The sequence below is a fragment of the Saccopteryx leptura genome, chromosome 1 (genome assembly GCF_036850995.1).
Source record: "Saccopteryx leptura isolate mSacLep1 chromosome 1, mSacLep1_pri_phased_curated, whole genome shotgun sequence".
Lineage (NCBI taxonomy): Eukaryota > Metazoa > Chordata > Mammalia > Chiroptera > Emballonuridae > Saccopteryx > Saccopteryx leptura.
In genome coordinates this window covers 99,991,920-100,019,459 of record NC_089503.1, presented here as the reverse complement: position 1 = coordinate 100,019,459, position 27,540 = coordinate 99,991,920, and the positions used below count along the sequence as shown (strand labels likewise).

The following is a 27,540-nucleotide window of genomic DNA, read 5'->3' as shown; positions in this document are numbered from 1 at the left end:
TAGAATTCAACTGCAAAAAAGAGGAAAAAATCCCACAAAAATGTGGAAACTAAACAACATACTTTTAAACAATGAATGGGTCAAAGAAGAAATAAGTGCAGAGATCAAAAGATATATACAGACTAATGAAAATGACAATACGACATATCAGAATCTATGGGATGCAGCAAAAGCAGTGATAAGAGGGAAGTTCATATCACTTCAGGCATATATGAACAAACAAGAGAGAGCCCAAGTGAACCACTTAACTTCACACCTTAAGGAACTAGAAAAAGAAGAACAAAGACAACCCAAAACCAGCCGAAGAAAGGAGATAATAAAAATCAGAGCAGAAATAAATGAATTAGAGAACAGAAAAACTATAGAAAAAATTAATAGAACAAGGAGCTGGTTCTTTGAAAAGATCAACAAAATTGACAAACCCTTGGCAAGACTTACCAAGGAAAAAAGAGAAAGAACTCATATAAACAAAATCCAAAATGAAAGAGGAGAAATCACCATGGACACCGTAGATATACAAAGAATTATTGTAGCATACTATGAAAAACTTTATGCCACTAAATTCAACAACCTAGAAGAAATGGATAAATTCCTAGAACAATACAACCTTCCTAGACTGAGTCAAGAAGAAGCAGAAAGCCTAAACAGACCTATCAGTAGAGAAGAAATAGAAAAAACCATTAAAAACCTCCCCAAAAATAAAAGTCCAGGCCCTGACGGCTATACCAGCGAATTTTATCAAACATTCAAAGAAGACTTGGTTCCTATTCTACTGAAAGTCTTCCAAAAAATTGAAGAAGAAGCAATACTTCCAAACACATTTTATGAGGCCAACATAACCCTCATACCAAAACCAGGCAAGGATGGCACAAAAAAACAACAACACTACAGATCAATATCTCTAATGAATACAGATGCTAAAATACGAAACAAAATACTAGCAAATCGAATACAACAACATATTAAAAAATAATACATCATGATCAAGTGGGATTCATCCCAGAATCTCAAGGATGGTTCAACATACGTAAATCGGTTAACGTAATACACCATATCAACAAAACAAAGAACAAAAACCACATGATCTTATCAATAGACGCAGAAAAGGCTTTCGATAAAATACAACACAATTTTATGTTTAAGACTCTCAACAAAATGGGTATAGAAGGAAAATACCTCAACATGATAAAGGCCATATATGATAAACCATCAGCTAACATCATATTAAATGGCACAAAACTGAAGGCTTTCCCCCTTAAATCAGGAACAAGACAGGGTTGTCCACTCTCTCCGCTCTTATTTAATGTGGTACTAGAGGTTCTAGCCAGAGCAATCAGACAAGACAAAGAAATAAAAGGCATTCATATCAGAAAAGAGAAGTAAAGGTATCACTTTTTACAGATGATATGATCCTATACATCGAAAACCCCAAAGAATCCACAAAAAGACTACTAGAAACAATAAGCCAATACAGTAAGGTCGCAGGATACAAAATTAACATACAGAAGTCAATAGCCTTTCTATATGCCAACAATGAAACAACTGAGAACGAACTCAAAAGAATAATCCCCTTCACGATTGCAATAAAAAAAAATAAAATACTTAGGAATAAACATAACAAAGAATGTAAACGACTTATATAATGAAAACTATAAACCATGGTTAAGGGAAATCAAAAAAGATATAATGAGATGGAAGAATATACCTTGTTCTTGGTTAGGAAGAATAAATATAATCAAGATGGCCATATTACCCAAAGCAATATACAAATTTAATGCAATTCCCATCAAAATTCCAATAACATTTTTTAAAGAAATAGAGCAAAAAATCATCAGATTTATATGGAACTATAAAAAACCCCGAATAGCCAAAGCAATGCTAAAGAAAAAGAATGAAGTTGGGGGCATTACAATACCTGACTTCAAACTCTATTATAGGGCCACGACAATCAAAACAGCATGGTATTGGCAGAAAAATAGACACTCAGACCAATGGAACAGAATAGAAAGTCCAGAAATAAAACCACATGTATATAGTCAAATAATTTTTGATAAAGGGGCCAACAACATACAATGGAGAAAAGAAAGCCTCTTCAATAAATGGTGCTGGGAAAACTGGAAAGCCACATGCAAAAGAATGAAACTGGACTACAGTTTGTCCCCCTGTACTAAAATTAACTCAAAATGGATCAAAGATCTAAACATAAGACCTGGAACAATTAAGTACATAGAAGAAGACATAGGTACTAAACTCATGGACCTGGGTTTTAAAGAGCATTTTATGAATTTGATTCCAAAGGCAAGGGAAGTGAAGGCAAACATTAATGAATGGGACTACATCAGACTAAGAAGTTTTTGCTCAGCAAGAGAAACTGATAACAAAATAAACAGAAAGCCAACTAAATGGGAAATGATATTTTCAAACAACAGCTCAGATAAGGGCCTAATATCCAAAATATACAAAGAACTCATAAAACTCAACAACAAACAAACAAACAATCCAATAAAAAAATGGGAAGAGGACATGAACAGACACTTCTCCCAGGAAGAAATACAAATGGCCAACAGATATATGAAAAGATGCTCATCTTCTTTAGCTATTAGAGAAATGCAAATCAAAACTGCAATGAGATACCACCTCACACCTGTTAGATTAGCTATTATTAACAAGACAGGTAATAGCAAATATTGGAGAGGCTGTGGAGAAAAAGGAACCCTCATCCACTGTTGGTGGGAATGTAAAGTAGTACAACCATTATGGAAGAAAGTATGGTGGTTCCTCAGAAAACTGAAAATAAAACTACCTTATGACCCAGCAATCCCTCTACTGGGTATATACCCCAAAACCTCAGAAACATTGATACGTAAAGACACATGCAGCCCCATGTTCATTGCAGCACTGTTCACAGTGGCCAGGACATGGAAACAACCAAAAAGCCCTTCAATAGATGACTGGATAAAGAAGATGTGGCACATATACACTATGGAATACTACTCAGCCATAAGAAATGATGACATTGGATCATTTACAGCAAAATGGTGGGATCTTGATAACATTATATGAAGTGAAATAAGTAAATCAGAAAAAAAAAGGAACTGTATTATTCCATACGTAGGTGGGACATAAAAGTGAAACCAAGAGACATTGATAAGAGTGTGGTGGTTACGGGGGGAGGGGGGAAAGGGGGAGGGGGAGGGGCACAAAGAAAACTAGATAGAAGGTGACAGAGGACAATCTGACTTTGGGTGATGGGTATGCAACATAAGTGAACAACAAGATAACCTGGACTTGTTATCTTTGAATATATGTATCCTGATTTATTGATGTCACCCCATTAAAAAAATAAAATTATTTAAAATAAATAAATAAATAAATGTTTATAAAAAAAAAAAAAAAGAACTGGTGTGCATTTTATTTCTCTCTTTTTGGTGATCTCGGAGGCTCAGGTTCAAGATGACAGAGCGAAAGGGTGGTGGCCAGCCAGCCCTCACAAAACTCTCTGAGGGTGAGAAACAGATCTTAACTAGCTTCAGCCATGGAGCTTGGCACGCACATTGGTCATCACGGCTCTCCCCCCGCCTGCTGTGCGCACTCAGAGTGGGCCCTTAGGGGGTGGGGCCCCACTGCATCTCTACCTCTGTCTGAAGTAATGGGCAGCAAGGCTTGTGCCTTCAGGGACCCTCTCTCTTCAGTGTTATGACCTGCTTGTCTGCCCACCTGTCTTCACTGGCTACGAATGCAACTGCCTACTGACTTGTCTGCCTACCAACCTGCTGCTTCCTTTGCCCCGTTATCCACCTGTCAGCCTTCTTCCTGACTATATAGTCCTGCTGATTTTCCTATTTGTTTGCTTCTCTCTTTATGCACCTGCCTCTCTGCCAGCTCCCTGGGCAAAACCTTGCCCCAGCGCCTGTGCCGCTCCCGTCTATTCTCCCCGACTCACTGCCGTCATAGTCCAGGGTGGCGAACTGGGCTGTCTTGTTGCCGCAGCCGGCGCTGTTGCAAGCCCTCATGCGCAGCTCATACCACGTGGCCTCTCGCAGTTCGGTCAGAAACACCTCCCCAGAGGTGTTGGCCCGGAGGCCCTGCCAGGCCCAGGTGCCCTTGGGCCGGTACTCCAGTCCAATGGCTGTAATAGGGCAGCCGCCGTTGTTCCAGCCCTGCAGGTTAAGCCGGGCATGTGTGGAGTTGATGTGGGTGAACAGATGCTGGTCTTTGCTGAAGGAGGGCTCTGGGGGGCCAGAGGGAGAGAGAGAGAGGTCAGGGAGACTGAGGTGGAGGGAATCATTCATCTGAGCTGGGAAGGGTGCCCCGGGGGCAGCTGGACCTGCAGTGGCTCTGGGGGCCTCAGTGGTTGGCAAAGATGGAAGTAGAGATGCCCCAGGGAACAGAGGAGGAGGAAGGGAGGGAAGAACCTGGAGACGAGGCTCTAGCAAAGGAGGGCAGAGGTGCAGGAAGAAGGAAGAGAAGTGATGACCATCTGCCACCCTCAGTAGGGAAGTGGGGCCCGTTTTTCCCACTGAGATTTGTCCGGATGCTGCAGTGATGGGAACTAGGTTGAGCCTCCCGTTAGCCTCCTGCTTCCCTGTGCCCTCCTTCCCCACCCCAGCCACCTTCCACCCCTTGTCCTGGGCTTTTCTCCCCCACGCCTCCTCCCTGGGCCCATCTCTCCTCCCACCCCTGTCTCCAGGCCTCACCCCGCCCATGCGTCTTGGCCTCGATGATCTCGCTGATGCGCCCGGAGCCCACACTGTTCTTGGCTGCCAGCTTCACCTTGTACCATGTGCCACATTTGAGACTGTCTAGCTTGAAGGCCCGTTCACTCGAGCTGATGAACACGTCCTTCCACTCCTCGCTGTTGTCCACCGAGTACTGCAGCACAAAGCCTGCCCGGAGGTTCGCCTGGCTCAGGTGGGGCACGGTGGGCCAGGGCCACCTGACAGTGTCACGGGGGCTGGGCCCCGGGTAGGGGCAGAGTGGGGCTTTTGGTCAGTGGGAGGGGCAGGTGCACTTTAGAAGCACAACCAGGAAAACCCTGGAGAGTTTCACTGCTCTCTCGTCGGTTCTCCTGTTGGGATTTAGAAGCCGAGGCGGGGAGAGGAGTAGAAAACCAGGCTTGTGAGGCTTAGAAGGGATCCTATTTAGACCTAGTGGTCCTCGTGTGGCCCCATGACAGCAGCGCAGCGGCACCTGGGCGCCTGCTAGGCGTGCCCAGTCTCAGCCCCCGCCCAAGCCCTCCGGAAGCAGAATCTGCTTACGAGACCCCCGGGTGATTCACGTGCATGTCTAAGTCTGAGAAGCACTCATCTAGGAGTTCATCCACTTTTATAGACTCAGAAACTGAGGCCCAGAGAGGAAAATGACTTCTTTGGGTCCGCACAGCTCTCTGGTGGTGTTCTAAGCCCAGATGCCTGGGCCATTGTGCCTTTCGTGGCACCGGGGTAGCCTCCTTGTGGTCTGAATTGTAGCCCCCCCATGACTTCCTGGGTGTTCTGGGGACAAGTGGTGGGAGTGGATGAAGCCCTTCCCCACCCCCGGGCCCAGATTCCCTCCCCTGTCTCCCCCTCCTCATCCAGACCCCTCTCACCTCGGATCGAGCTGCCCCCATTGTCACCTGGAATCCAGGTCAAGGTAATGGACGAAGCGGAGGTTTTGGAGACAGTGAGGCGCGGCTGGTCCGGGGGAACTGTGAGGGGAAAGCACCAGCCTTCACCACAGGCTGACCTCTGATGAGGAAGAGCTTGGGAGCATCCCCATGGGAAGGGGCGTGAGGTACTGGCTTTCTAGGTGTTCCGTCCCCTCGCAGCCCTTCCTGCTCACGTTCCCTGCCCCTCCCGCCTCCTCTTCCATTTGGCACCTCTGTTTGCCTGACTTCCCTGACAGTAGGTCGCCCTGGTGGTTGGTCTTTTCCTTTCATCCAACATCCCTCTCTCTCACAAGATGGTATTTCTACCCCTTCTTCATCCCTGCCCCCTTCCGAGCCTCGCCTGCCTCACCGGGTCTCACCTTGGACGAGAAGGTTGACAATGATGGTGTCAAAGCCCCCAGTGTTGGTGGCCGTGCAGGTGTAGTAGCCGGAGTCCTCAGCCTTCACAGCGCGCAGCAGCAAAGTGCCGTTGGTATGAATGAGCCGGTGCCCGTCCATGGACACGGGGATGGCTGAGTCCTCACTGTGGGGATATGGGTTCTGGCAAGCGTTCCCTCACCGGGGGCCTCCCCCAGGTCTCGGGGAAAGTAAAGCTGGGAGCAGAAGGAGACTTGCGAGGGGTCCCTGGATCCATGGGTCATAACGGAAGACTTCCCGGGGAGCATCTTGGCCTTTTGACCACCCAGGGAAGGCTGACCCTGAACTCCCAACAGAGGGGCGTCAGGGGGGCCAGACTTGCTTCTAGGGTGGTAGCCGCGACCAGCAGGGCCTCCACAGGGTTGGATCAGCCATAAAGAGGGACACCCACTTTCTTCTCCATGGCTCTTCTACTGTGGTCCTATCTGGGGGTCACCCATCCTTCCAGGACCCTGTGCACACCTGTCCTTGGTCCACTTCACAGCTGGGGCTGGGTCTCCCACCGAGTTGCAAGGCAGTCGGACATCTTTCATCCAGGGTGTTGTCACGGTGCCCCCAAATGAGATGATCTTTGCTGGGGCTACAAGGAAGAGAGGATGAGGGCCACCCCACTTCCACACCCAGCGCTGCCTTGGCCCCCCTTTCTCAGGGCTCTCCAAATTTCACATAAAGTCCTTCCTCTGCCACCCAAGTCCTCTGTCTTGGACTTGGATTCAGGGGTGGGCGCAGGGAGTTTCAGCCAGTAGTGATTGATTTGACAAACATTTATCAAATGCCTGTTATGGGTCAGCTATCACACAAGACTGAGGATTCCCAACATGAATAAAATTTATGTCCTGTCCTCAAATTGCTGATCATGCAAGAGGAAGACAGGTACTTAGAAAAGTCATTACAAAAAAAAAAAAAAAAGAAAGAAAAGAAAAGAAAAGTCATTACAAAGTGAGAAATGGGACGGCAGAGGTAGTGACGGAAGGACAGTGAAGGAGGACTGAGCTCTGCTGGTTCAGTGGTGGTGGAAGCGAAGGCTGGGGAGGCTTTGGCATGAGAAGACTTGACTTGAATCTTGGAGGCTAAGTAGGAATTCACTCTGCAGAGAAGGCAAGGCCCATCGGGAAGAAGAAACAGCCTGAGTGGAGGCGTGGAGGACTGAATCCCGTGGCAAGTGTGGATCTGCAAATACTAGGGGTGACCAAGGCCCCAGGCAGTGAAGGGCGGTGGGCAAAAGCAGGGCTGGCGGGGTGAGCAGGGTGGACGCCCGGGGGTCACTCTGCTGGCAGAGCAAGGGGGCTGGACTTCCGCTTGAGGTCATGAGGAGCCACTAGAGCAGGGGTCCCCAAACTTTTTACACAGGGGGCCAGTTCACTGTCCCTCAGACCGTTGGAGGGCCAGACTATAAAAAAAACTATGAGCAAATCCCTATGCACACTGCACATATCTTATTTTAAAGTAAAAAAACAAAACGGGAACAATATTTAAAACAAAAAACAAGTAAATTTAAATCAAGAAACTGACCAGTTCCAATGGGAACTATGGGCCTGCTTTTGGCTAATGAGATGGTCAATGTGCTCCTTTCATTGACCACCAATGAAAGAGGTGCCCCTTCCGGAAGTACAGCAGGGGCCGGATAAATGGCCTCAGGGGGCCGCATGTGGCCCGTGGGCCGTAGTTTGGGGACCCCTGCACTAGAGGCTTATAAGTAAGAAGCAATGTGTTCAAAGTAGAGTTTTAGTAAATACCCGGCTGCTGGCAGAGGATGGCTTGGTATAGCTGGTCCTGAAGGACAGACACAGACCAGAGACAAGAGTGTGGCTGGAGTGTGGCCTGGAGGCGACGCATGACAGTGGGGAGGTGACAGGCGTGCAGGGCAAGAACTGCCAGGATTCGGGGTCTGACTCGTTTCTGGGGGGAGCTGTAGAAGGGGGCTGAGGGTGATGGCTGGGATTCCAGCTGGGCCAGTTCAGAGACAGGCATGTGGCAGGGGAGGAGGTGGGCAGCAGAGATGGGGGACTTGCCCTACACTGAGCCCGGAGTGCCTGGGTTCACCCACATGGCAGAGAGGAAACTGCTGGATATAAACGTTGCTGAGACTGTGGATACTGACGCAGGAATCAGAAGAGTGACTGAGGTCACAGGGCGGGGGGGCAGGGAGGTCAGTCAAGGTGACAAAGCCTGGGTGGGCGGGGGTGGTCAGGAGCATGCCGAGGGGACCAGAACGCACAAGCAGCATCACAGAAAGCAACAGAGGCAAAGTGGTCAGAGGTCCAGCTAGAAGGTAACCCTGTCAGGTGCATCATGGGAAAGGTCTTAAATTGATCAAATGACCAACTGCTTCAGGGGGTCAGAGCAGGTCCTTCTGAGCCATGGGACCCTTCTTGGGGAGACAGAAGACATAGGTGGTCAAGGAAGCAAAGTACAGAGGTCTGGGTGCTGGAAATGGAGGTTCCTGTCCTGTGAGAGTACTGGCGCAACTGGGCTGGGAGAGCAGGGCGGCGGGCGTGGAGGGCCGTGGGCCGTGGAGGAGTGCCTCGAGGCTGGACGGAGCGGAGAGGCCCGAGGTGACAGGCCTTCCACTAGGGTCACAGAGAAGTCTTGGGGGCCTGGGGAGAGCGCCCGGTTTCTGGACCTGGCTCCCCAGACTTGTCTGTATTTCAGTGCATGTGGGGCAGCAGTGGTGGGTGGGGAGCAGGGCTTGTCTCTCCCTCCTCACGGGGCTGCAGTGAGGACAGAACAGGAAGATGCATCAATGTATTCTAGAAGCACAAAGCCCTCTGGGAATGGTATATGTCATGCCCACAGGAGAGGGGCCAGCCTTCCGCCAAGACCCCGGGCTCTCAGGCCCTGCCCCCGGGCCAGCCCCAGCCTTCTGGGACAGCTGTGGGCTCTGGCTCACTTCCTCCTGAAGGAGGTCAGTTCAGGAGTCGGGGTGGCAGTGCTTCCTGGGAGAAGGGTCAGGGGAGGCTAGAGATGCTGAAGCCATGGGAAAAGAGCCCCAGCTTGGAGCCAGAGAGCCAGCCCATGGCTCCCAGCGGTCTCACAGGCCACACCGCTCGTGCCGAGTGCTCTCCTGATGAGCGATTGGCTGTAGATGGGGTAACCGACCCTCCCAGTAGGACAGGTGGGGCTCCTGGCTCATGGTAGGCCCCAAGTGCATGCTTGCTGACTCTGAGCCTGTGTCAGATGAAGGTTGATGCCCCTCATCCCAACAAAATTCCCCTTTCTTTCAACCCCACCTGAGTTCTGGTCCCAAGGCCCTGGGTTGGAAGGTCAGGTGGCTGTGGGAGGGGGTGAGGCCAAGAGGAAGGGCCCAGAGAAGCCCAGCCTCAAAGCAGAGGACCAGAAATCGGAAGCTTGTGTGGCTAAGTCTCAGATCTGGGCATGGCACGGAGGGTGGCTGAGCAGTTCTGTGTGGCTGGCTGCCTCTGTCTTGATCTTGTGGCCTCAGAAATGCCATTCCCTGTTAAGTGGGTAGATGTGTGCCCGTGGCACATGCCTGTCCAGGTCAGGGATTCAGTGGGGTGCTCCCTAAGACCAAGCAGAGTCTAATGGACCCTGTGTGCAGCCTCTAACCCAGAGCCTCCTTCACGATGTGCATTCTGAAATGACTGTTGATCAAATGAACCAGCAATCAGTGTGGTCCCCTTTGCCTGAGGTGTCATGGCTTCGGATGAGGGGGTTCTCTCTCAGCTCTGCTCTGTGGAAGCAGTGTACCCTGCCTCAGTCCCCTCTGAAGAGCAGAGTATTGAGACAAACATCCATTGGGAGGTTAAGAGGGTTGACTCCCCCTTCTTTCAGCCCCCGAGTGGTTTGAAGTGGGGGACCCAGGTGCACCATGCCCCCCAGCCTCTCAGTAGTAGTGCCACCTGGAGCCTGTTGTGAGGCTTTCTGGGCGTCAGGGGGCAGCAGAGGCCCATTCTTGGTGGATGCTGGAGGGAAGCAGGTGGGACCATCTCCTCCAACAGGGTGGAGGGGAGACATCCCCTATTTCTGGAGAACCAGGATTCTAGAAGGGCCCTTCTGGGAGTGTCAGTCCCTCTGGTCCAGCCCCAGCTGGCTCACCCTTGCCGGCAGGCTCGATGGTGACCTTCTCGCTGCTGTTGCCCCGGCCGGCAGAGGTGACAGCAGCCACCCACAGCAGGTACTGTTGCCCTCGGTTCAGGTGGGCGATCCGGTAGAAGAGCTGCTCTGGACTCGTCTCATACTCGCTGGGAGCCTGTGGGGCAAAGGCAAAGAAGCACTACTAACAAGGCCCTCGGGCCTTCAGCCTCCAACTCCAGCCCTCCTCGGGCTGGGCTCAGAGGAGGTGGGGCGGGCGGGGGCTGTGGGAGGCGGGGGCTGTGGGAGGGAGGCAGGATCCTGCCTACTCTGCCTTTCTGGTTTGGGAGAAACAATGAACAGAGTGTGCACCAGGCTTGGCCCTGGGAGCTAATGGCCTGCTCTGGGGTATGGCGGGTCAGGCTCAGTACACCCCTGAGTACTTTAGGCGCTGGCCATGGCGGCTCCAAGGCCAGGGAATGTAAGTGTTGTGTTTGAAAGGGAGTTGGGAGAATGGAGAGTAGAGGAGGGAGGGTCCCAGTAAAAGCCTGAGGAAAAGGGAGTCTCTGGGAGGAAGCTGAATGACTGCACCTGACTTCCTAGGGTTGTAGATAGGCTCCCAGTCTGTCCCTACTGGAAGTCACCTCCCAGCCCGCCATTTAACCACCACCCCTTCCTTCTGAAGGAAGCAAACCCACCCAGGGGTGGGAAAGGGAACTGTAAGAGCTTCACTGGGTAACACTTTATTAATGATTATTAGCAGTACAGATCCTGTATATATTTGTAGGTTATGTAAATCTATACATATATATATATTTTTTAACCAAATGACAGTTTTGACAAGTTGCCAACAAAACAATATCAGATCCCAGTGGTTTTACCAGTTGCTTTGATGAAAAGATTATGTTACCTTGGAAACCAGAGGCTCAGATATTGAAATGAATTTGAGAAGGAGCTTTTGATAAGCGCTAGTTTGCAGACCTCCTGTCAGCCTCTTCCCTGGTGCAGGCGGGATGGGGCTTACTTTCATTTTATTTTATTTCTTGGTCAGCCGCAGGGAAGGGAAAGGAGGACAGCACTAGAGCCTCTTTGAAAGCAGGGCGGAAGTCTAGGGAGGGGGGAGCCCCCGGAACAGATGGGGGCCCTGAGGCCAGAGGGAGCTAATAATTAGTATCTCTGCAGTCATGGGATCTTGCACACACATGCACACATGCACATGCTCACATACACAGTCATGTATATGCATTTATTGTGCTGAGGAACAGACCTCCGGACAGATTGAGGGTCACAGAGGCACATTCTCTGCCCCATGGGAGGGCTGAGGGGCCCAATGACTTATAACAAACAGGAGAAATTTTTTTTGGCTGTCTGCAGGGAGATGTTGAGGAGAAGGTACAGGCATTCCGCAATACACACCGACTCCCCGCAAACTGTTCCTTTTGCCTCTTTTACAGAAATCTGGCTTTGAACCCAGAAGGTGCCTTCTGGAGATAGGTGCAGAGCCACCCTGAGCCTTGGTAGTTGGGGGACTGTGTGCATATCTGCAACTCATCTCTGTGCATGAGGTAGGATGGTGTGGCGGCTTCAACACCTGCTTGCCCTTCTTACTAAGCATATGACTCATAAATGTCTCTCATGGTTCCTGAGCCTCGGTTTTCTCTCTTGCAAATTAAGAAAGCAGTACAGCTCTGCCTACTCTGTGTGGTTACAGTATGGTACAAGTGAGGCAAAGGTTGTATAAGTCATTTATAAACTGCTCTTCTCCTGGCTCAGTTTTCTGTGATGGTGGAGTTGTGTGTGTATGTGTGTGTGAGAAGAGAAGTTTAATGTAGTTGCCTGTGTATGTCAGTGTGTACATGAGTGTATAATTCTCTTGACAAAAGGAAGGAAGGGTTTAGTTTCCTCTTGAAGGTATTAGTAGCTTACCCAACCTTCCATTTACTCTGGAATCCCCAATTATCTGCTGAAATAACTTTAAAAACACACAACAATGCTCCTGAGTACAGTTCCAGTGGATCAAAGTTTTTTCAAAAAACAAGCAAAACTATAAAAGAAGAGACCGTAGGTAGTTCTCTGTCTTTCTAATCACAAAATAAAAGCAAAAATTATAAATGAAAATGATTTATAAATTTGAATTATATAGAAAAAATACCTGTGGTATACCAAAAATAGAATGACCATACCCACCACCCTTCCTAATCCCTGAACTGCTTCACGCTCTAGACTCTAGCAGAGGTTTTTTCAGTGGCCGAGCCCAACAAGCAGCCAGCAGACAGAGGCTGCAGGAGGTGGGATTCAGGGAACCTTGGCCTTTTAAGCGGAACTTCCCCCAGGCCCAGTGTGGGTAAAAGCCAGCCTAGGTGTGCAGCTTAGTATTTCCATGTGTACCTGGGCCCAGCAGAGGCAGCTACAAACTCTGGATTGCTTGTAGCTCCAAGAAGGTTGCTGAAGGCCAGTCACGGGCAGTGTCTCCCACTGGTCTGTGCAGGGTTCCTGCCAGGGAGGCCCAGGGCTGGCACATCCAGTGGCCAGCTGCAGAGAGCAGTGGTTCAGGACCTAACAACCCTTGCTAGAGTGGTATACTAAGGAAGGGCTCCTCACACCTGGCCCAGCTGAGGCAAATTTCATTCTCTGTGATCAGCACCAGCATAGCATAGCAGCTCATGTGCATTGGATAGAATGAAGCTTCACAGTCAGCCAGCCTGGGCGCTGGATATTTCATCCTGGCTAGATTCCACTGGGAGAAGGGAGAGAGGCTTGGAGCATGGACATTTAAAGTGTGGGTCCCTGTGAGCCTATTGTTGGATCAAGTCAAGGGGCTTAGCCACTTTCTGGGGGGACACAGCCCCAGGAGAGGACTCTTTCAGTCTTCCTCCCTGAGACCAGGGTCTCACCAGCTGTAAGAACTTCTGCAGAGGGAGCTGTTGGCCCCACATTGATCTGAACCTGCTGCTCACCTTGTTGGGAGAAATAAAATTTGAGCATCCAGCAGTGGCTGAGGGATTAGGCTCTGGAGTAGGGGCCATATTTCCTGTACTGAGCTCCTGACCAAGAGACCACTGAAGTAGGGGGTCCAACTAACATTGTATTCCCAACCTCAGCTGCCCTAACCCAACAAGCTTGCAACCTGTAGAGGGGTTGGTTGGGTGAGGCCAGTCTGATCCCACACTACAGTCTTTCTACAGAAGACTCTGTGGGAAGACCAGGCAGTTGCAAGAGGAGGTGGAGCAGCTGAAAAGTGGAGGCAAATCTTATGGAACTTGGGGCTTTTATGGAGCTGCTGTCATCTCTAAGCAGGAGGAAGCTGATCTTTGTACACAGGCTGGTCCTTCCCACACTACTCAGGCACAGAAAACAAAGACATAAACAGCGTAAAGAGCAGTAACTATAGACAAGTAGCCCACAGCAGGTTACAAACAACAGCTGACACCAACCCAAGAAGATCTAGAATCAACACAACTGGTAGTGGGTGGCAGACAGCACCAACCCTAGACTCATACTAAGCTGCACACAAGTAGCATGCCCAAAGTAGAAGTCTAGCAGGTACCAGACATTGTGGAGAATAAATAAGCCCAATAAGATGGACATTGCACAGTGTGTAATATACATGATCAAGGTTGACCTTTAGAGTCAGCCAGCCTAAAGGAATAACCATACAATGAAAGGTCCAACTGCATTCAATACTTAAAGACAACAGGAGGGAAAATAGTACCTTCAAGAAGCATTCCTAGAACAAGGAAAACAGGTGGCCGGGAGGTCAGTACCACAGAGCCCATCTTCCTCATAAAGACACCACAAAAAATTCAAAATCAGACAGCGCTACCTAATACACAGACAAAATGGGCAGACAAAGAAATGTGACACAAATGAAACAACAAGAAAAATCCCCAGAAAAAGAACTAAATGAAATGGAAGTAATCAAAGTGATACAAAACAATCACACTACCAGATGCAGAATTTAAAATAATGATTTTTAGGATGCTCAAGGATCTTAGAGCAACAATGGATATCATAATGAACACCTAAATAAAAAGATAGCAAGCATCAAAAAGGACATTGAGGCCCTGGCCAATTGGCTCAGTGGTAGAGCGTCAGCCTGGTGTGCAGGAGTCCTGGGTTTGATTCCCGGCCAGGGCACACAGGAGAAGCACCCATCTGCTTCTCCACCCCTCCCCCTCTCCTTCCTCTCTGTCTCTCTCTTCCCCTCCTGCAGCCAAGGCTCCATTGGAGCAAAGTTGGCCCGGGTGCTGAGGATGGCTCTGTGGCCTCTGCCTCAGGCGCTAGAATGGCTCTGGTTGCAACAGAGTGATGCCCCAGATGGGCAGAGCATCGCCCCCTAATGGGCATGCTGGGTGGATCCTGGTTGGACGCATGTGGGAGTCTGTCTGACTGCCTCCCCGTTTCCAGCTTCAGAAAAATACAAAAAAAAAAAAAAAAAAAGAAAAAAAAAAGAAAAGACATTGAAATCATGAAAAAGAACCAGTCAGAAATGACAAATACAGTATCAGAAATGAAGACTGCACTTGAAGGAATGAACAGCAGGCTGGAGGAAGCAGAGGATCGAATCAGTGATTTAGAAGACAAGATAAACATAAACACAGAAGTAGAGCAGCAAAATGAAAAGGGGCTCAAAAAGACTGAGGAAACTCTAAGAGACCTCTGTGGCAACATAAAGAGAAATAATATCTGCATGATAGGGGTTCCTGAAGGAGAAGAGAATGAACAAGGAATAGAGAACCTGTTTGAAGAAATCATAGCTGAAAATTTCCCTAAATTGATGAAGGAAAAAGTCACACAAGTTCAAGAAGCACAGAGAGTCCCATTAAAGAGGAACCCAAGGAGACCTACACCAAGACACATCATAATTAAAATGCCAAAGTTAAGAAACAAAGAAAGAATACTAAAAGCTGCAAGAGAAAAGCAATTAGTTACCTACAGAGGAGCCCCTGTAAGTATGACATCCAACTTCTCAACAGAAACACTTAAAGCCAGAGGGATTGGCAAGAAATAATCAATGTGATGTAAACACACACACACACACACACACACACACACACACACACACAAAACCAGAAAAACAAAACACAAGGAATTCATTACAAACAAACCAGTACTGCAAGAAATGTTAAGAGACCTGATATAAAAAGAGCAAAAGAAAACAAAAAAAGAAATTGAGAAATGTAGATTTAAAGAATAAAATAGCAATAAATAAGTACATGTCAATAATAACCTTAAATGTAAGTGGATCAAATGCTCCAATTAAAAGATATAGGGTAGCTGCACAGATAAGAAAACAGGACCCATATGTATGCTGTCTACAAGAGAGCCACCTCGTAACAAAATATACACAGACTGAAAATGAAGGGATGGAAAAACATATTTCATGCAAATAAAAATGAAAAAAAAAAGCTGGAGTAGCAATACTTATATCTGACAAAATAGACTTTAAAACAAAGGCTAGAGTAAGAGATAAAAAAGGTCACTACATAATGATAAAGGGAGCAATCCAACAGGAGGATATAACCATTGTAAATATTTATGTGCCTAATATAGAATTACCTAAATATATAAAGCAGATTTTAATGGACATAAAGGGTGAGATTGACAGCAATAACTATAATAATAGGGGATTTTAATACCCCATTAATATCAATGGATAGATCCTCTAGATAGAAAATTAACAAAGAAACAGTGGCCTTAAATGACACACTAGATCAATGGGTTTAATTAATATCTTCAGAACCTTTCACCCCAAAGAAGCAGAATATACATTCTTTTCAAGTGCTCATGGTACATTCTCTAGGATAGACTACATGTTAGGACACAAAATGAGTCTCAATAAATTTAAGAAGATTAAAATTATATCAAGCATCTTTTCTGATCACAATGGCATGAAACTAGAAATCAACTACAATAGAAAAACTGAAAAACATTCAAACACTTGGAGGCTGAATAGAATGTTATTAAACAGTGAATGGGTTAACAATGAGATCAAGGAAGAAATAGAAATTTTCCTTGAAACAAATGAAAATGAACATACAACAGCTCAAAATTTATGGGACACAGCAAAAGCAGCCCTGAGGGGGAAGTTCATAGCATTACAGGCATACTTTAAGAAACAAGAAAAAGCTCAAATAAACAACTTAACCCTGCATCTAAAAGAACTAGAAAAAGAATAATAAATAAAGCCTAGAAGAAGTAGAAGGAAGAAAATATTAAAAATCAGAGCGGAAATAAATGACATAGAGGCTATAAAAACAATAGAAAAGATCAATGAAACCAAGAGCTGGTTCTTTAAAAAGATAAACAAGATTGATGAACCTTTAACCAGACTCATCAAGAAAAAAAGAGAAAGAACTCAAATAAATAAAATTAGAAGTGAAAGTGGAGAAGTAACAACCAACACTGCAGAAATACAAAATATTGTAAGAAAATACTATGAAGAACTGTATGCCAAAAAACTAGACAACCTAGATGAAATGGACAAATTCCTGGAAACATATAATCTTCCAAAAATTAATCTGGAAGAATCAGAAAACCTAAACAGACCAATTACAACAAAAGTAATTAAAACAGTTATCAAAAAACTCCCAGTAAACAAAAGTCTTGGACCAGATGGCTTCACAGGCAAATTTTACCAAATATTAAAGGAAGAACTAACACCTATCCTTCTCAAGCTATTTCAAAAAATTCTAGAGGAGGGAAGACTTCCAAGTTCCTTTTATGAGGCAAGCAGGATCCTCATTCCAAAACCAGGTAAAGACACTACAAATAAAGAAAACTATAGGCCAATATCCCTGATGAATTTAGATGCTAAAATTCTCAAAAAAAATATGAGCAAACTGGATCCAGCAGTACATGAAAAAAAATCCTACATCATGATCAAGTGAGATTTGTTCTGGGGAGGCAAGGCTGGTACAATATTTGCAAATCAATAAATGTGATTCATCACATAAACAAAAGGAAAAATAAAAATCACATGATAATATCAATAGATGCAGAAAAAGCATTTGATAAAATCCAGCACCCATTTATGATCAAAACTCCCAGCAAAGTGGGAATATAGGGAACATACCTCAACATAATAAAGGCCATCTATGACAAACCCACAGCCAACATCATACTCAATGGGCAAAAATTAAAAGCAATCCCCTTAAGATCAGGAACAAGGCAGGGGTGCCCCCTTCCACCACTCTTAGTTACACATAGTTCTGCAAGTCCTAGCTACAGCAATCAGACAAGAAGAAGAAATAAACGGCATCCAAATTGGAAAAGAAGAAATAAAACTATTGTTATTTGCTGGTGACATGATACTGTACATAAAAAAACCCTAAAGTGTCAGTCAAAAAACTACTAGACCTGATAAATGAATTCGGCAAGGTGGCAGGATATAAATTAATATTCAGAAATCAGTGGTGTTTTCATATACTAGCAATAAACTGTCTAAAAGAAATTAAGAAAACAATCCCCTTCACTATTGCAACAACAACAAAAAATAAAGTACCTAGGAGTAAATTTAACCAAGGAGGTAAAGGATTTGTACTCAAAAAATTATAAAACATTGATAAAAGAAATCAAGGAAGATGCAAACAAGTGGAAACATACATTATGTTCATGGATAGGAAGAATAAATATCATTAAAATGTCTATATTACCCAAAGCAATCTATAAATTCAATGCAATTCTTATTAAAATACCAATGGCATATTTCAAAGATATAGAACAAATATTCCAAAAATTTATATGGAACCAAAAAAGAACATGAATAGTCTTAGCAATCTTGAAAATGAAGAATAAAGTGGGAGGTATCACACTTCCTGATATCAAGTTATACTACAAGGCCATTGTACTCAAAACAGCTTGGTACTGGCATAAGAACAGGCATACAGATCAATGGAACAGAACAGGGAACCCAGAAATAGACTCACGCCTTTGTGGTCAATTGATATTTGACAAAGGAGGTAAGAGCATACAATGGAGTAAAGACAGTCTCTTTAATAAATGGTGTTGGGAAAATTGGACAGGTACATGCAAAAAAAAAAATGAAACTAGACCACCAACTTACACCATTCAGAAAAATAAACTCAAAGTGGATAAAAGACTTATATATAAGTTGTGAAACCATAAACATCTTGGAAGAAAACATAGGCAGTAAACTCTCTGATATCTCTTATAGCAATATTTTTGCCCATTTATCTCCATGGGCAAATGAAATAAAGGACAGGATGAACAAATGGGACTATATCAAACTAAAAAGCTTTTGTACTGCAAAAAACACCATGAAAAGACAACCCACACAATGGGAGAACATATTTGCCAATATATCTTATAAGGAGTTAATAACCAAATTTTATAAAGAACTTCTAAAACTCAACAACAGGAAAGTAAACAATCCAATCAAAAAATGGATAAAAGAACTGAATAGACAGTTCTCCAAAGAGGATATACAGATGGCCAATAGGCATATGAAAAAATGTTCAACATCACTAATCATCAGAGAAATGCAAATTAAAACCACAATGAGATATCACCTCACACCTGTCAGAATGGTGCTCATTAACAAAACAACAGAATAAGTGCTGGTGAGGATGTGGAGAAAAGGGAACCCTCCTGCACTGCTGGTGGGAATGCAGACTGGTGCATACTGTGGAGAACAGTATGGAGTTTCCTCAAAAATTAAAAATGGAAATGCCTTTTGACCCAGCTATCCCACTTTTAGGAATATATCCTAAGAATACCAAATCACTGATTCAAAAGAAGGTATGCACCCCTATGTTTATTGCAGCATTGTTTACAGTAGCCAAGATCTAGAAACAGCTCAAGTGTCTGTCAGTGGACGAGTGGATTAAAAAGTTGTTGTACATATAAACAATGAAATACTATGTGGCTGTGAAAAAGAAGAAAATCTTACCTTTTGCGATAGCATGGATGGACCTCAAGATTATTATACTAAGTGAAATAAGCCAGGCAGAGGAAGACAAATATTATATGATCTCACTTATATGTGAAATCTAATGAACAAAGTGAACTGAGGAATGGAATAGAGGCAGAGGCAGGGTCACTGGGAGCAGAGGGACAGCTGTCAGAGGGACGGGGGATAAGGGGATGGGATCAGAGAAGGTGAAGGAATTAGTGAAACTATATATACATAACACAGAAATACAGATACCAGGACAGCAAATCCCAGAGGGAAGTGGGGAGGGAATTAGTGGGAGGGGGATAAATGGGTATAAATAGGGACATGGGGGTGGGACGTGAGGGTGTTATATTCAGTGGGACACTTGAATCCATGTAAACACAATAAATTAAAATTAATAAAAATTAAAAAAATAGAATCAAAGTCAAGCAATTAACTGGTAAATACTTGCAAACTATCTGATAAAAAAATGCTTATATCCTTAATATGTAAAGAGCACTTACAAAATCAATAACAAAAAAACATGAGCTACCCAAATAAAAAATAGATAAGGGACATGAATTGTTAATTACTCAAAGATAAAAAAAAGCCACATAATAAAAACATATAACAATAATTAACCTAACTAGTAGTTAAAGAAATAAATAACTTAAAACACCTTTAAAAAAATCAAACTGGCAAAAAAGAAAACTATATAATACTTTGGATTAACATGGGTGCAAGGAGCAAGTATATACTAACCATTCTAGTGTAAGCACAAATTGGTGAAAACTTTCTGAAGGGTAATTTGCAAATGTGTATGCAAACCTTAAGAATATTTTTTGTGGTCTATGAATTCCTCCACAAATTTACGCTAAGAAATAATCAGTCATGTGCATAAAGACTTATGAAGAATGCTCAGTGAAGCATTATTTATAATGGTGAAAATTTAAAAATAGATTCATATAGAATAATGAAAGACAGTTAAATAGATTATATACAAACAAACATTCAAAATTGTATTTTAAAACATATTTGATGGTGTGGGAAAGTTCCTACATTTATTACATGAAAAATGCAGATTATATAACATTATGTAAAATGTTATTTTAATTAATAAAATATATACCCAAACCCACAATATATGTACAAACCAGATACTGGAAGGTTATATATCAAAACATTGGCAGTGTTTATCTTTAGGGGCTGATAGTAATTTTTACTTTCCCTTCTATTCTTTTATATATTTACAGAATTTTCTGCAATAAATCACATTATTTTGATAATTAGAGAAAAACAACAAATGTTTTAAAGTGTTTAGTAAAATTTCTATCTCCAGGGCAGAACTTGCTGGGAGCCAACGCCATATTGTAGTTTCCCACATCTATCCTGAGGATTCCACATACACACACACATTCACACTCAGATTAGCATGCACTTGCCTCTAACCCCTTATACACGCCTATAGTTTTTTTTGTTTGTTTGTTTTTGTTTTTGTATTATTCTGAAGCTGGAAACGGGGAGAGACAGTCAGACAGACTCCCGCATGCGCCTGACCGGGATCCACCCGGCACGCCCACCAGGGGCGAAGCTCTGCCCACCAGGGGGCGATGCTCTGCCCCTCCGGGGCGTCGCTCTGCCGTGACCAGAGCCACTCTAGCGCCTGGGGCAGAGGCCAAGGAGCCATCCCCAGCGCCCGGGCCATCTTTGCTCCAATGGAGCCTTGGCTGCGGAAGGGGAAGTGAGAGACAGAGAGGAAAGGGGGGAGGGTGGAGAAGCAAATGGGCGCTTCTCCTATGTGCCCTGGCCGGGAATCGAACCCGGGTCCCCCGCACACCAGGCCGATGCTCTACCGCTGAGCCAACCGGCCAGGGCCACGCCTATAGTTTTGCACGGTCACGTATATACAAGTGTGCCCTCACCCCCATCACTCACTCCTGGAGCTCCTTCATAAATAAATTTGTAATGCAATTACCATATTTCTCCATGTATAAGATGCTCTCATGTATAAGACACATCTAAATTTTGGGGACCAAAATTTGGAAAAAACGTATTATATAAAGTTATTGAACTCAAGTTTTATTCATCATAAAATTCATACAACTCCTCACTAAGTGTGAAAAGGTGAGAAATGCCAGTAAAGAATCTACAACCACTGTATAAGATGCACCCAGTTTTTAGACCTCAATTTTTTCAAAAAAGGGTGCATCTTATACATGGGAAAATACAGTACTTGGAATTTGGAATGTACTTATGCAAAATGATAGCATCACAAATCAAATATGGTGGTTAGACTCCTGGTCCCTCACTAAACCCAGTTCCCATCCTGAAATGTGGTTGAAGTTCTTCTCATCACACTAGCACACCTGGCCCCTTGTGTGACACTGTCCAATGAGAAATCTTCCCATGAGAAAGGAGGTTCCTACATGCGCAGGATGTTCCAGGGAGGGTCCCAGGGTCTCCAGCAACGGGTGGAAGAAATGGGACTCAGGAGCTCTTCTCTGGGTCCTGGGGGCTCCTAAAACCCAGGTTAATGAGGAAGCTGGGCTTCTGGATACCAACCCCTTTGACAGACTTCTCTCAGAGGAGGGAATGACTGCAAAAACCCAAGCTGTAGAATGAGTTTGTGAAGGGAAGCTTGCCCATTGTTGAAAGTTTTATGATTGCCATGGTACTTGTGTTTAGTGACAATGATGTTCTAGGCACAGTGTTTGGCAGCTGGGGACCCAAAGATGAAAGGATGCTGCCCTTGTCCTCACAGGGCCCCACAGACCAGTGCAGGAGACAGAGGAGTGGACAGCTGATGGCCATCTAACACATCCAGTGTGTGACAGGGGGTGAGGAGTGCCCACGGTAGGGAGCAGCATGGGCAGAGTTGGAGCGAGGTGAAAGGCATCGCAGGTGCCTGGCATGGTGACAAGCTTAGTGTGAGGAGAGCCTATAACAGGGGTCCCCAAACTTTTTACACAGGGGGCCAGTTCACTGTCCCTCAGACCATTGGAGGGCCGGACTATAAAAAAAACTATGAACAAATCCCTATGCACACTGCACATATCTTATTTTAAAGTAAAAAAACAAAACGGGAACAAATACAATATTTAAAATAAAGAACAAGTAAATTTAAATGAACAAACTGACCAGTATTTCAATGGGAACTATGCTCCTCTCATGACCACCAATGAAAGAGGTGCCCCTTCCAGAAGTGCGGCGGGGGCCGGATAAATGGCCTCAGGGGGCCGCATGCGGCCCGCGGGCCGGGCCGGGCCGTAGTTTGGGGACCCCTGGCCTATAATGTGTGTGTGGGAAGGGTGGGGGAGAGGGGAAAAAGGGGCAGAGGACATGGCTGAAAACATTGACTGAGAGATTGGCACAACTACCCAAAAGTGGCAGGGTGTTCTCAACCCAACATCTGCAGACCCCATGACTCAGCAATTTCTCTTCTGGGTACACACCCAGCCGGAATGCATGCACATCAAGAGACACATCTAAGAGTGTCCACGGCAGCATCATTTGTAATAGCTCCAAACTAAAAACTCCAAAATGATTATCAAAGGATAATAAATTGTAATAAGCTCACACAATTGGAAACTATATAGAAGTGAAGTCTCTGTCCATCACCATTCCCCCCCCCATATTCTCTACCTCGCCACCAGCAATCACCACACTGTCTACGTCCATTAGCCTTTTCTCTTTCTGCTCAACCCCTCCACCTCCATCTAACCCCCGCACCCCTAACAGCTGTCAGCCTGCTCTCTATCTATGAGTCTGTCTCTATTTTGCTTGTTAGTTCATTTTGTTCATTAGATCTCGCATATGAGTGAAAGTATGTGGTACTTGTCTTTCTCTGACTGGCTTATTTCACTCAGCATAATGCTCTCCAGGTCCTTCCATGCAGAGACGTGACTTGAGGGGGAACATACAATACAGTGTACAGATTATGTGTTGTAGAATTGTGCACCTGATACCTGTATAATTTTGTTAACTAGTGTCACTCCAATAAATTCAATAAAAGGAAAAAAAGAAAACTATATAGAAATTAGTGTGAATGATCAGTAACCACACACAACAATGTGGGTGAAATTCAAAAATTCAATGTAATGTTTAGTAAAAGAAGCCAGACAAGCAATATGGCTCCATTTATATCATGTGCAAAAAGAGGCAACACCAATCTGAAGTCAGGACAGTGATCACCCTGCCAGGGCAGGGTGGTGATGAGAAGGAGTACAAGGAGGTCTTCTTGGGTGTGGTAATACCCTGTTCCCTGCTTTGGGTGCTGCTGGCCTGAGTGTGCTGGGAAAATCCATGGAGCTGTATAGTCACGATATGTATATTTTCGTGCATGTGAGGCAGTGGCCGTGAAGATGGAGCAGAGGGGATGGAGTCCCTGAAAAGACATAAATGGGCTTCCCCTCTGGTGATGGAACTCCAGCCTCACTGGTGAGGAACGGGGCCACCTGCCACTCGGAGGACAATTCAGAAAGACCACAGGGAAGCAGAGAGCAGAGGAGGAGATGATGACACAATTACTGAACAATTTCAGGGCAGCTTGCCCAGTTGCTAGCTCATCTGCAGGTGCCCAGGCTGCTGTCACATCACAAGTTGCTCATGGGAGGAGCTAGCTCTTTCTGCTCCCCTCGCCCCCATCTGAAGCTCATCTCCTGGACAGTACTGTTGCCTCTCTAGTGGGCACCCCAGGGCCTCCCCCTACGAACTGGAAGCCTCCTGGGGGCAGGTATCTTTGTACCTGCTCTCGTAACTAGAGCAGGAGTACTCTACTCCAGAGTAGTCACCAGCAGCATTTTGGGGTGGCATGGCTGGAGATAAGAGGCAGAGGGAAGAATGCATGTTATGGGATGTGAGTGCATATGGGATATGCGTGTGTACCCCATGGCACCCACCCTCATTCTCTTTCCTTTCCATGGGGCCCCTCTGGCCTGTCTCAGGGTTCGGTGGGAAGGCAGGGCTAGCATTATACCCCAGCCCAGGGGCCACCCCCTTCAGTCTGAGGTGTGGGCACATATGGCTGACTCAGGCCTCTCTGCTTGGTTAGGCCCAGGCCCTGGCCTAGAGAGGTGTCCCTGTCATATCTCAGCTGTCCCCTGTCTTTTCCCCCCTGCAGCTGGCTCCTTGCTGAGGGGGCCACTCAGGGAAGAGTCCCAGCAGCCCTCCAAGCCCAGATCGACCATGCTGAAAAGAAATTTATTTCCAGAGACCACGGACCAGCCAGTGCCCAGCCAACAGCTCTGGGGCCTGCTAGGGGTCTTCTGGGCTAGCCCTGGCCTCCTTTTCATGCCTGCTTGGTTGTGACTCCTGACTCAAAGGAGCCTTGAGGGCTTGTGACAACCTTGCAGCCTGTGGAACAGACAGCTGACTCTTGATGGTCACTAGGTAAAGCTTTGGCCATTCTTATGTGACCAGTGCCCACTCTTATCCACGAGTCCAGGTAGAAACATAGATATGAACAGCCCCAGGGTTTGGTCTGGAAGCCAGCTAACTGACAGAATACGTTTTTCCACTCTTGCCCCACTTGTCCTGCCCTGGGCCCACTTACCGGCTGGCCAGACCCGGGACTGGAGCAGAAGATGGTGTATTTGCGGATCACCCCATTGGGCTTGGTGGGGGGGAGCCAAGACACTACCACACTGCTGGCGGACGAAGGCACAGCTTTGATGCCAGCAGGGGGACCTGGAACTGAGCAGGGAGAAGATAAAGTCAGTTTAGAGAGAGAAGGAGCCCAGCCTTTAGGAAAGAATGACATGCTGGATAGAGTGAGGCAGATCAATTTGGGAGAGCTTCCTGGAGGAGGCATCCTTGAGCTATGGTTTAAAGGAGGAGATTCTAGCATGGAAAACATGTGGGAGTAGAAAGGTGATCATTTTGGGCTTACAACAAAGTTTCTGAGATGAAGGCACTGGGAGTGACCAGCTTTAGAGCTGTTTGGCTAGAACTAAGGATTTAGGACTCACAAGAGAGAAATAAAACTTGTAAGGAATTCATCTTGATCCTTCTGACCCTAACCTGCTCCCCACCATAATGCTCTACTGAATAATAACTTGTACTAAGGCCAAACAAATATCCTGGGCACTTTGCTCTTTTTTTGGCCTCTGAGCAATTTGGAGCTGGGGACTCCAGAGAGTCACAGCATGGGTCCCTCTTCTGGAAAGTCAAGGGTTGTGGTCAGCCACTGGATGACTGTGTCCCCTGCCATGTGCCCATGGCACTGCCTTCGGAGTGCTGGCTCGGCCCCTTTTTTTTTTTTGTATTTTTCTGAAGCTGGAAACGGAGAGAGACAGTCAGACAGACTCCCACATGCACCTGACCGGGATCCACCCGGCACGACGCTCTGCCCCTCCAGGGCGTCGCTCTGCCGAGACCAGAGCCACTCTAGCGCCTGCGGCAGAGGCCAAGGAGCCATCCCCAGTGCCCGGGCTATCTTTTGCTCCAAGGGAGCCTCGCTGCGGGAGGGGAAGAGAGAGACAGAGAGGAAGGGGGGGGGGTGGAGAAGCAAATGGGCGCTTCTCCTATGTGCCCTGGCCGGGAATCGAACCCGGGTCCCCCACACGCCAGGCCGACGCTCTACCGCTGAGCCAACCGGCCAGGGCCCAGGCTCGGCCCTGTTTCCAGGAGGGAAAGTCTACTTTAGAACTAGCTAGGAATTCATTCTAAGTGACCTCAATTCATATAGACTCTGACCTCCCCCTGCCCCCATCTCTGAGCCTGCCTCGGCTGCTGGGAGCCTGGAAGTTTCTCATTCTCAGCTCACACTCTCCTTCAGCCCTCCCTTGGATTGTGTGCTTGTCTCCATCTCGGGAGCATTTACACTCCTTTGAGGATAGTGATGGTATCCTATTCAACTTATTTTGCCTCTCTGAGTCTCAGTTTCCACATCTATACAATGGACATAATAACAACCACATTAAAAGTTTGTAGGGAGAATCAGTGCTAATTAAAATAGAGCGCCTGGCATCGTGCTTGACATATAGAAGACACTCAATAAATCAACAATTATTTTTTGCTTTCCCTCTCCCAATTCTTTGTTATTTAGTAAGTGGTAAACGATTCCAGGTTAAATAAAATGACTAGATGCAGCATCACCACTTACACAGGTGCTGAGTACGGGAGCTGGCACTCCCTGCTGCTGCCATCCTGCCACACCAAACCTCTGCCAGGTGTCTCTGCACTTGTGGAGCACAGAGCTCTGTGGATGCATCTGGGGCCAGTGTGCTGACTGTCATGTTTACACCTCTATCCTTGTACACTTTTTTACTTATCAGTTGTTGAGAGACGTATGTTGAAATCGTCTGCCATGATTGTGGATTTGTCTTTTTATCCTTGTTCCATCAGTTTTTTGCTTTTATATATATTTTGAGGTTATGTTAAGTTCATACAAATTTAGAACCATTTTACTTGCCTAGTGAATTAAGTCTTTTTTATCATCACAAAGTATCCTTCTTTATCTTTAATAACACTTCTTTTACCTTATAGCATATGATGTTTGATATTAATATTCTACTTTCCTCTTAGACAGTTTTGCATGGTATGCTTTTTATCTCTCTATATCCTCTCCTGGTGAACTTCTCTCTTTCTCTCTCCCTCCCTCCCTCCCTCCCTTCCTCCCTCCCTCCCTTCCTCCCTCCCTCCCTCCCTCCCTCCCTCTCTCCCTCCTTTCTTTCTTTCTTTCTTTCTTTCTTTCTTTCTTTCTTTCTTTCTTTCTTTCTTTCTTTCTTTCTTTCTTTCTTTCCTTTCTTTTCTTTCTTTCTTTCTTTCTTTCTTTCTTTCTTTCTTTCTTTCTTTCTTTCTTTCTTTCTTTCTTTCTCTTTCTCTCTCTCTCTCTCTTTCTTTTTTATTCAGTGAGAGGAAGGGAGTCAGAGACAGACTCTGGCATGTGCCTCAACTGGGATCCACCTGGTAAGCCCACTAGGGGGTAATGCTTTGTTGCTCAGCTATCAAGCTCTTCTTAGCACCTGAGGCAGAGGCTATTGAGCCATCCTCAGTGCCTGGGGCCAACTTGCTCCAATCGAGCCATGGCTGCAGGAGGAGAAGAGAGAGAGAGGGACAGAGAGAGAAGTGAGAGGGAGAGGTGTGCTTCTTCTGTGTGCCCTGACTGGAAATCAAACCTGGGACATCCATACATCAGGCTGACATTCTACCACTGATCCAACTGGCTAGGGCCATGGTGAACCTTTCTATACCTTTATGTTTTAGATGCCTCCTATAAACAGCATATATTTGGGCTTTGTTTCATTGCTAGCCAGCCTGACAGTGTTTATCTTTTAATTGGAAAATTTAGTAAATTTACCTTTGATGCAATTATTAATATACTTGAATTTTGATATTTCATCTTACTAAATACTTTTTGTTTGTTCCACCTATTTTCTTTTTCTTTCCTTTTGTGCTTTCTTCTGGATTGAGTATTTAAAAAAATACTCTATTTCTCTCACTCCAGTAGTTTGGCTATATACTCAAAGTCTTTCACTACTTTGAGTGGTTACCAAACAGACTAAAACATAAATCTTTAACTCACCAAAGTTGATATCATTCACTGGCA

At 45.6% G+C, this 27,540-nt stretch overlaps 1 protein-coding gene across 3 annotated transcripts in view; it reads right to left on the bottom strand.

The window, feature by feature from the left end:
• DSCAML1 (DS cell adhesion molecule like 1) overlaps positions 1-27,540 on the bottom strand; it is a 380,712-nt gene that overhangs the window by 13,722 nt on the left and 339,450 nt on the right. For 2 of the 3 annotated variants that reach the window (XM_066372545.1, XM_066372542.1), the window contains 7 exons: positions 24,544-24,683; positions 10,121-10,274; positions 6,527-6,644; positions 6,007-6,170; positions 5,588-5,686; positions 4,698-4,886; positions 3,944-4,231 (listed from right to left, as the gene is read on the bottom strand). In XM_066372545.1, coding sequence (XP_066228642.1) covers positions 3,944-4,231; positions 4,698-4,886; positions 5,588-5,686; positions 6,007-6,170; positions 6,527-6,644; positions 10,121-10,274; positions 24,544-24,683 — 1,152 coding nt within the window. Of the gene's footprint in view, positions 1-3,943; positions 4,232-4,697; positions 4,887-5,587; positions 5,687-6,006; positions 6,171-6,526; positions 6,645-10,120; positions 10,275-23,735; positions 23,807-24,543; positions 24,684-27,540 lie in introns of those variants that run through there. The other variant, XM_066372552.1, reaches the window with a different exon arrangement.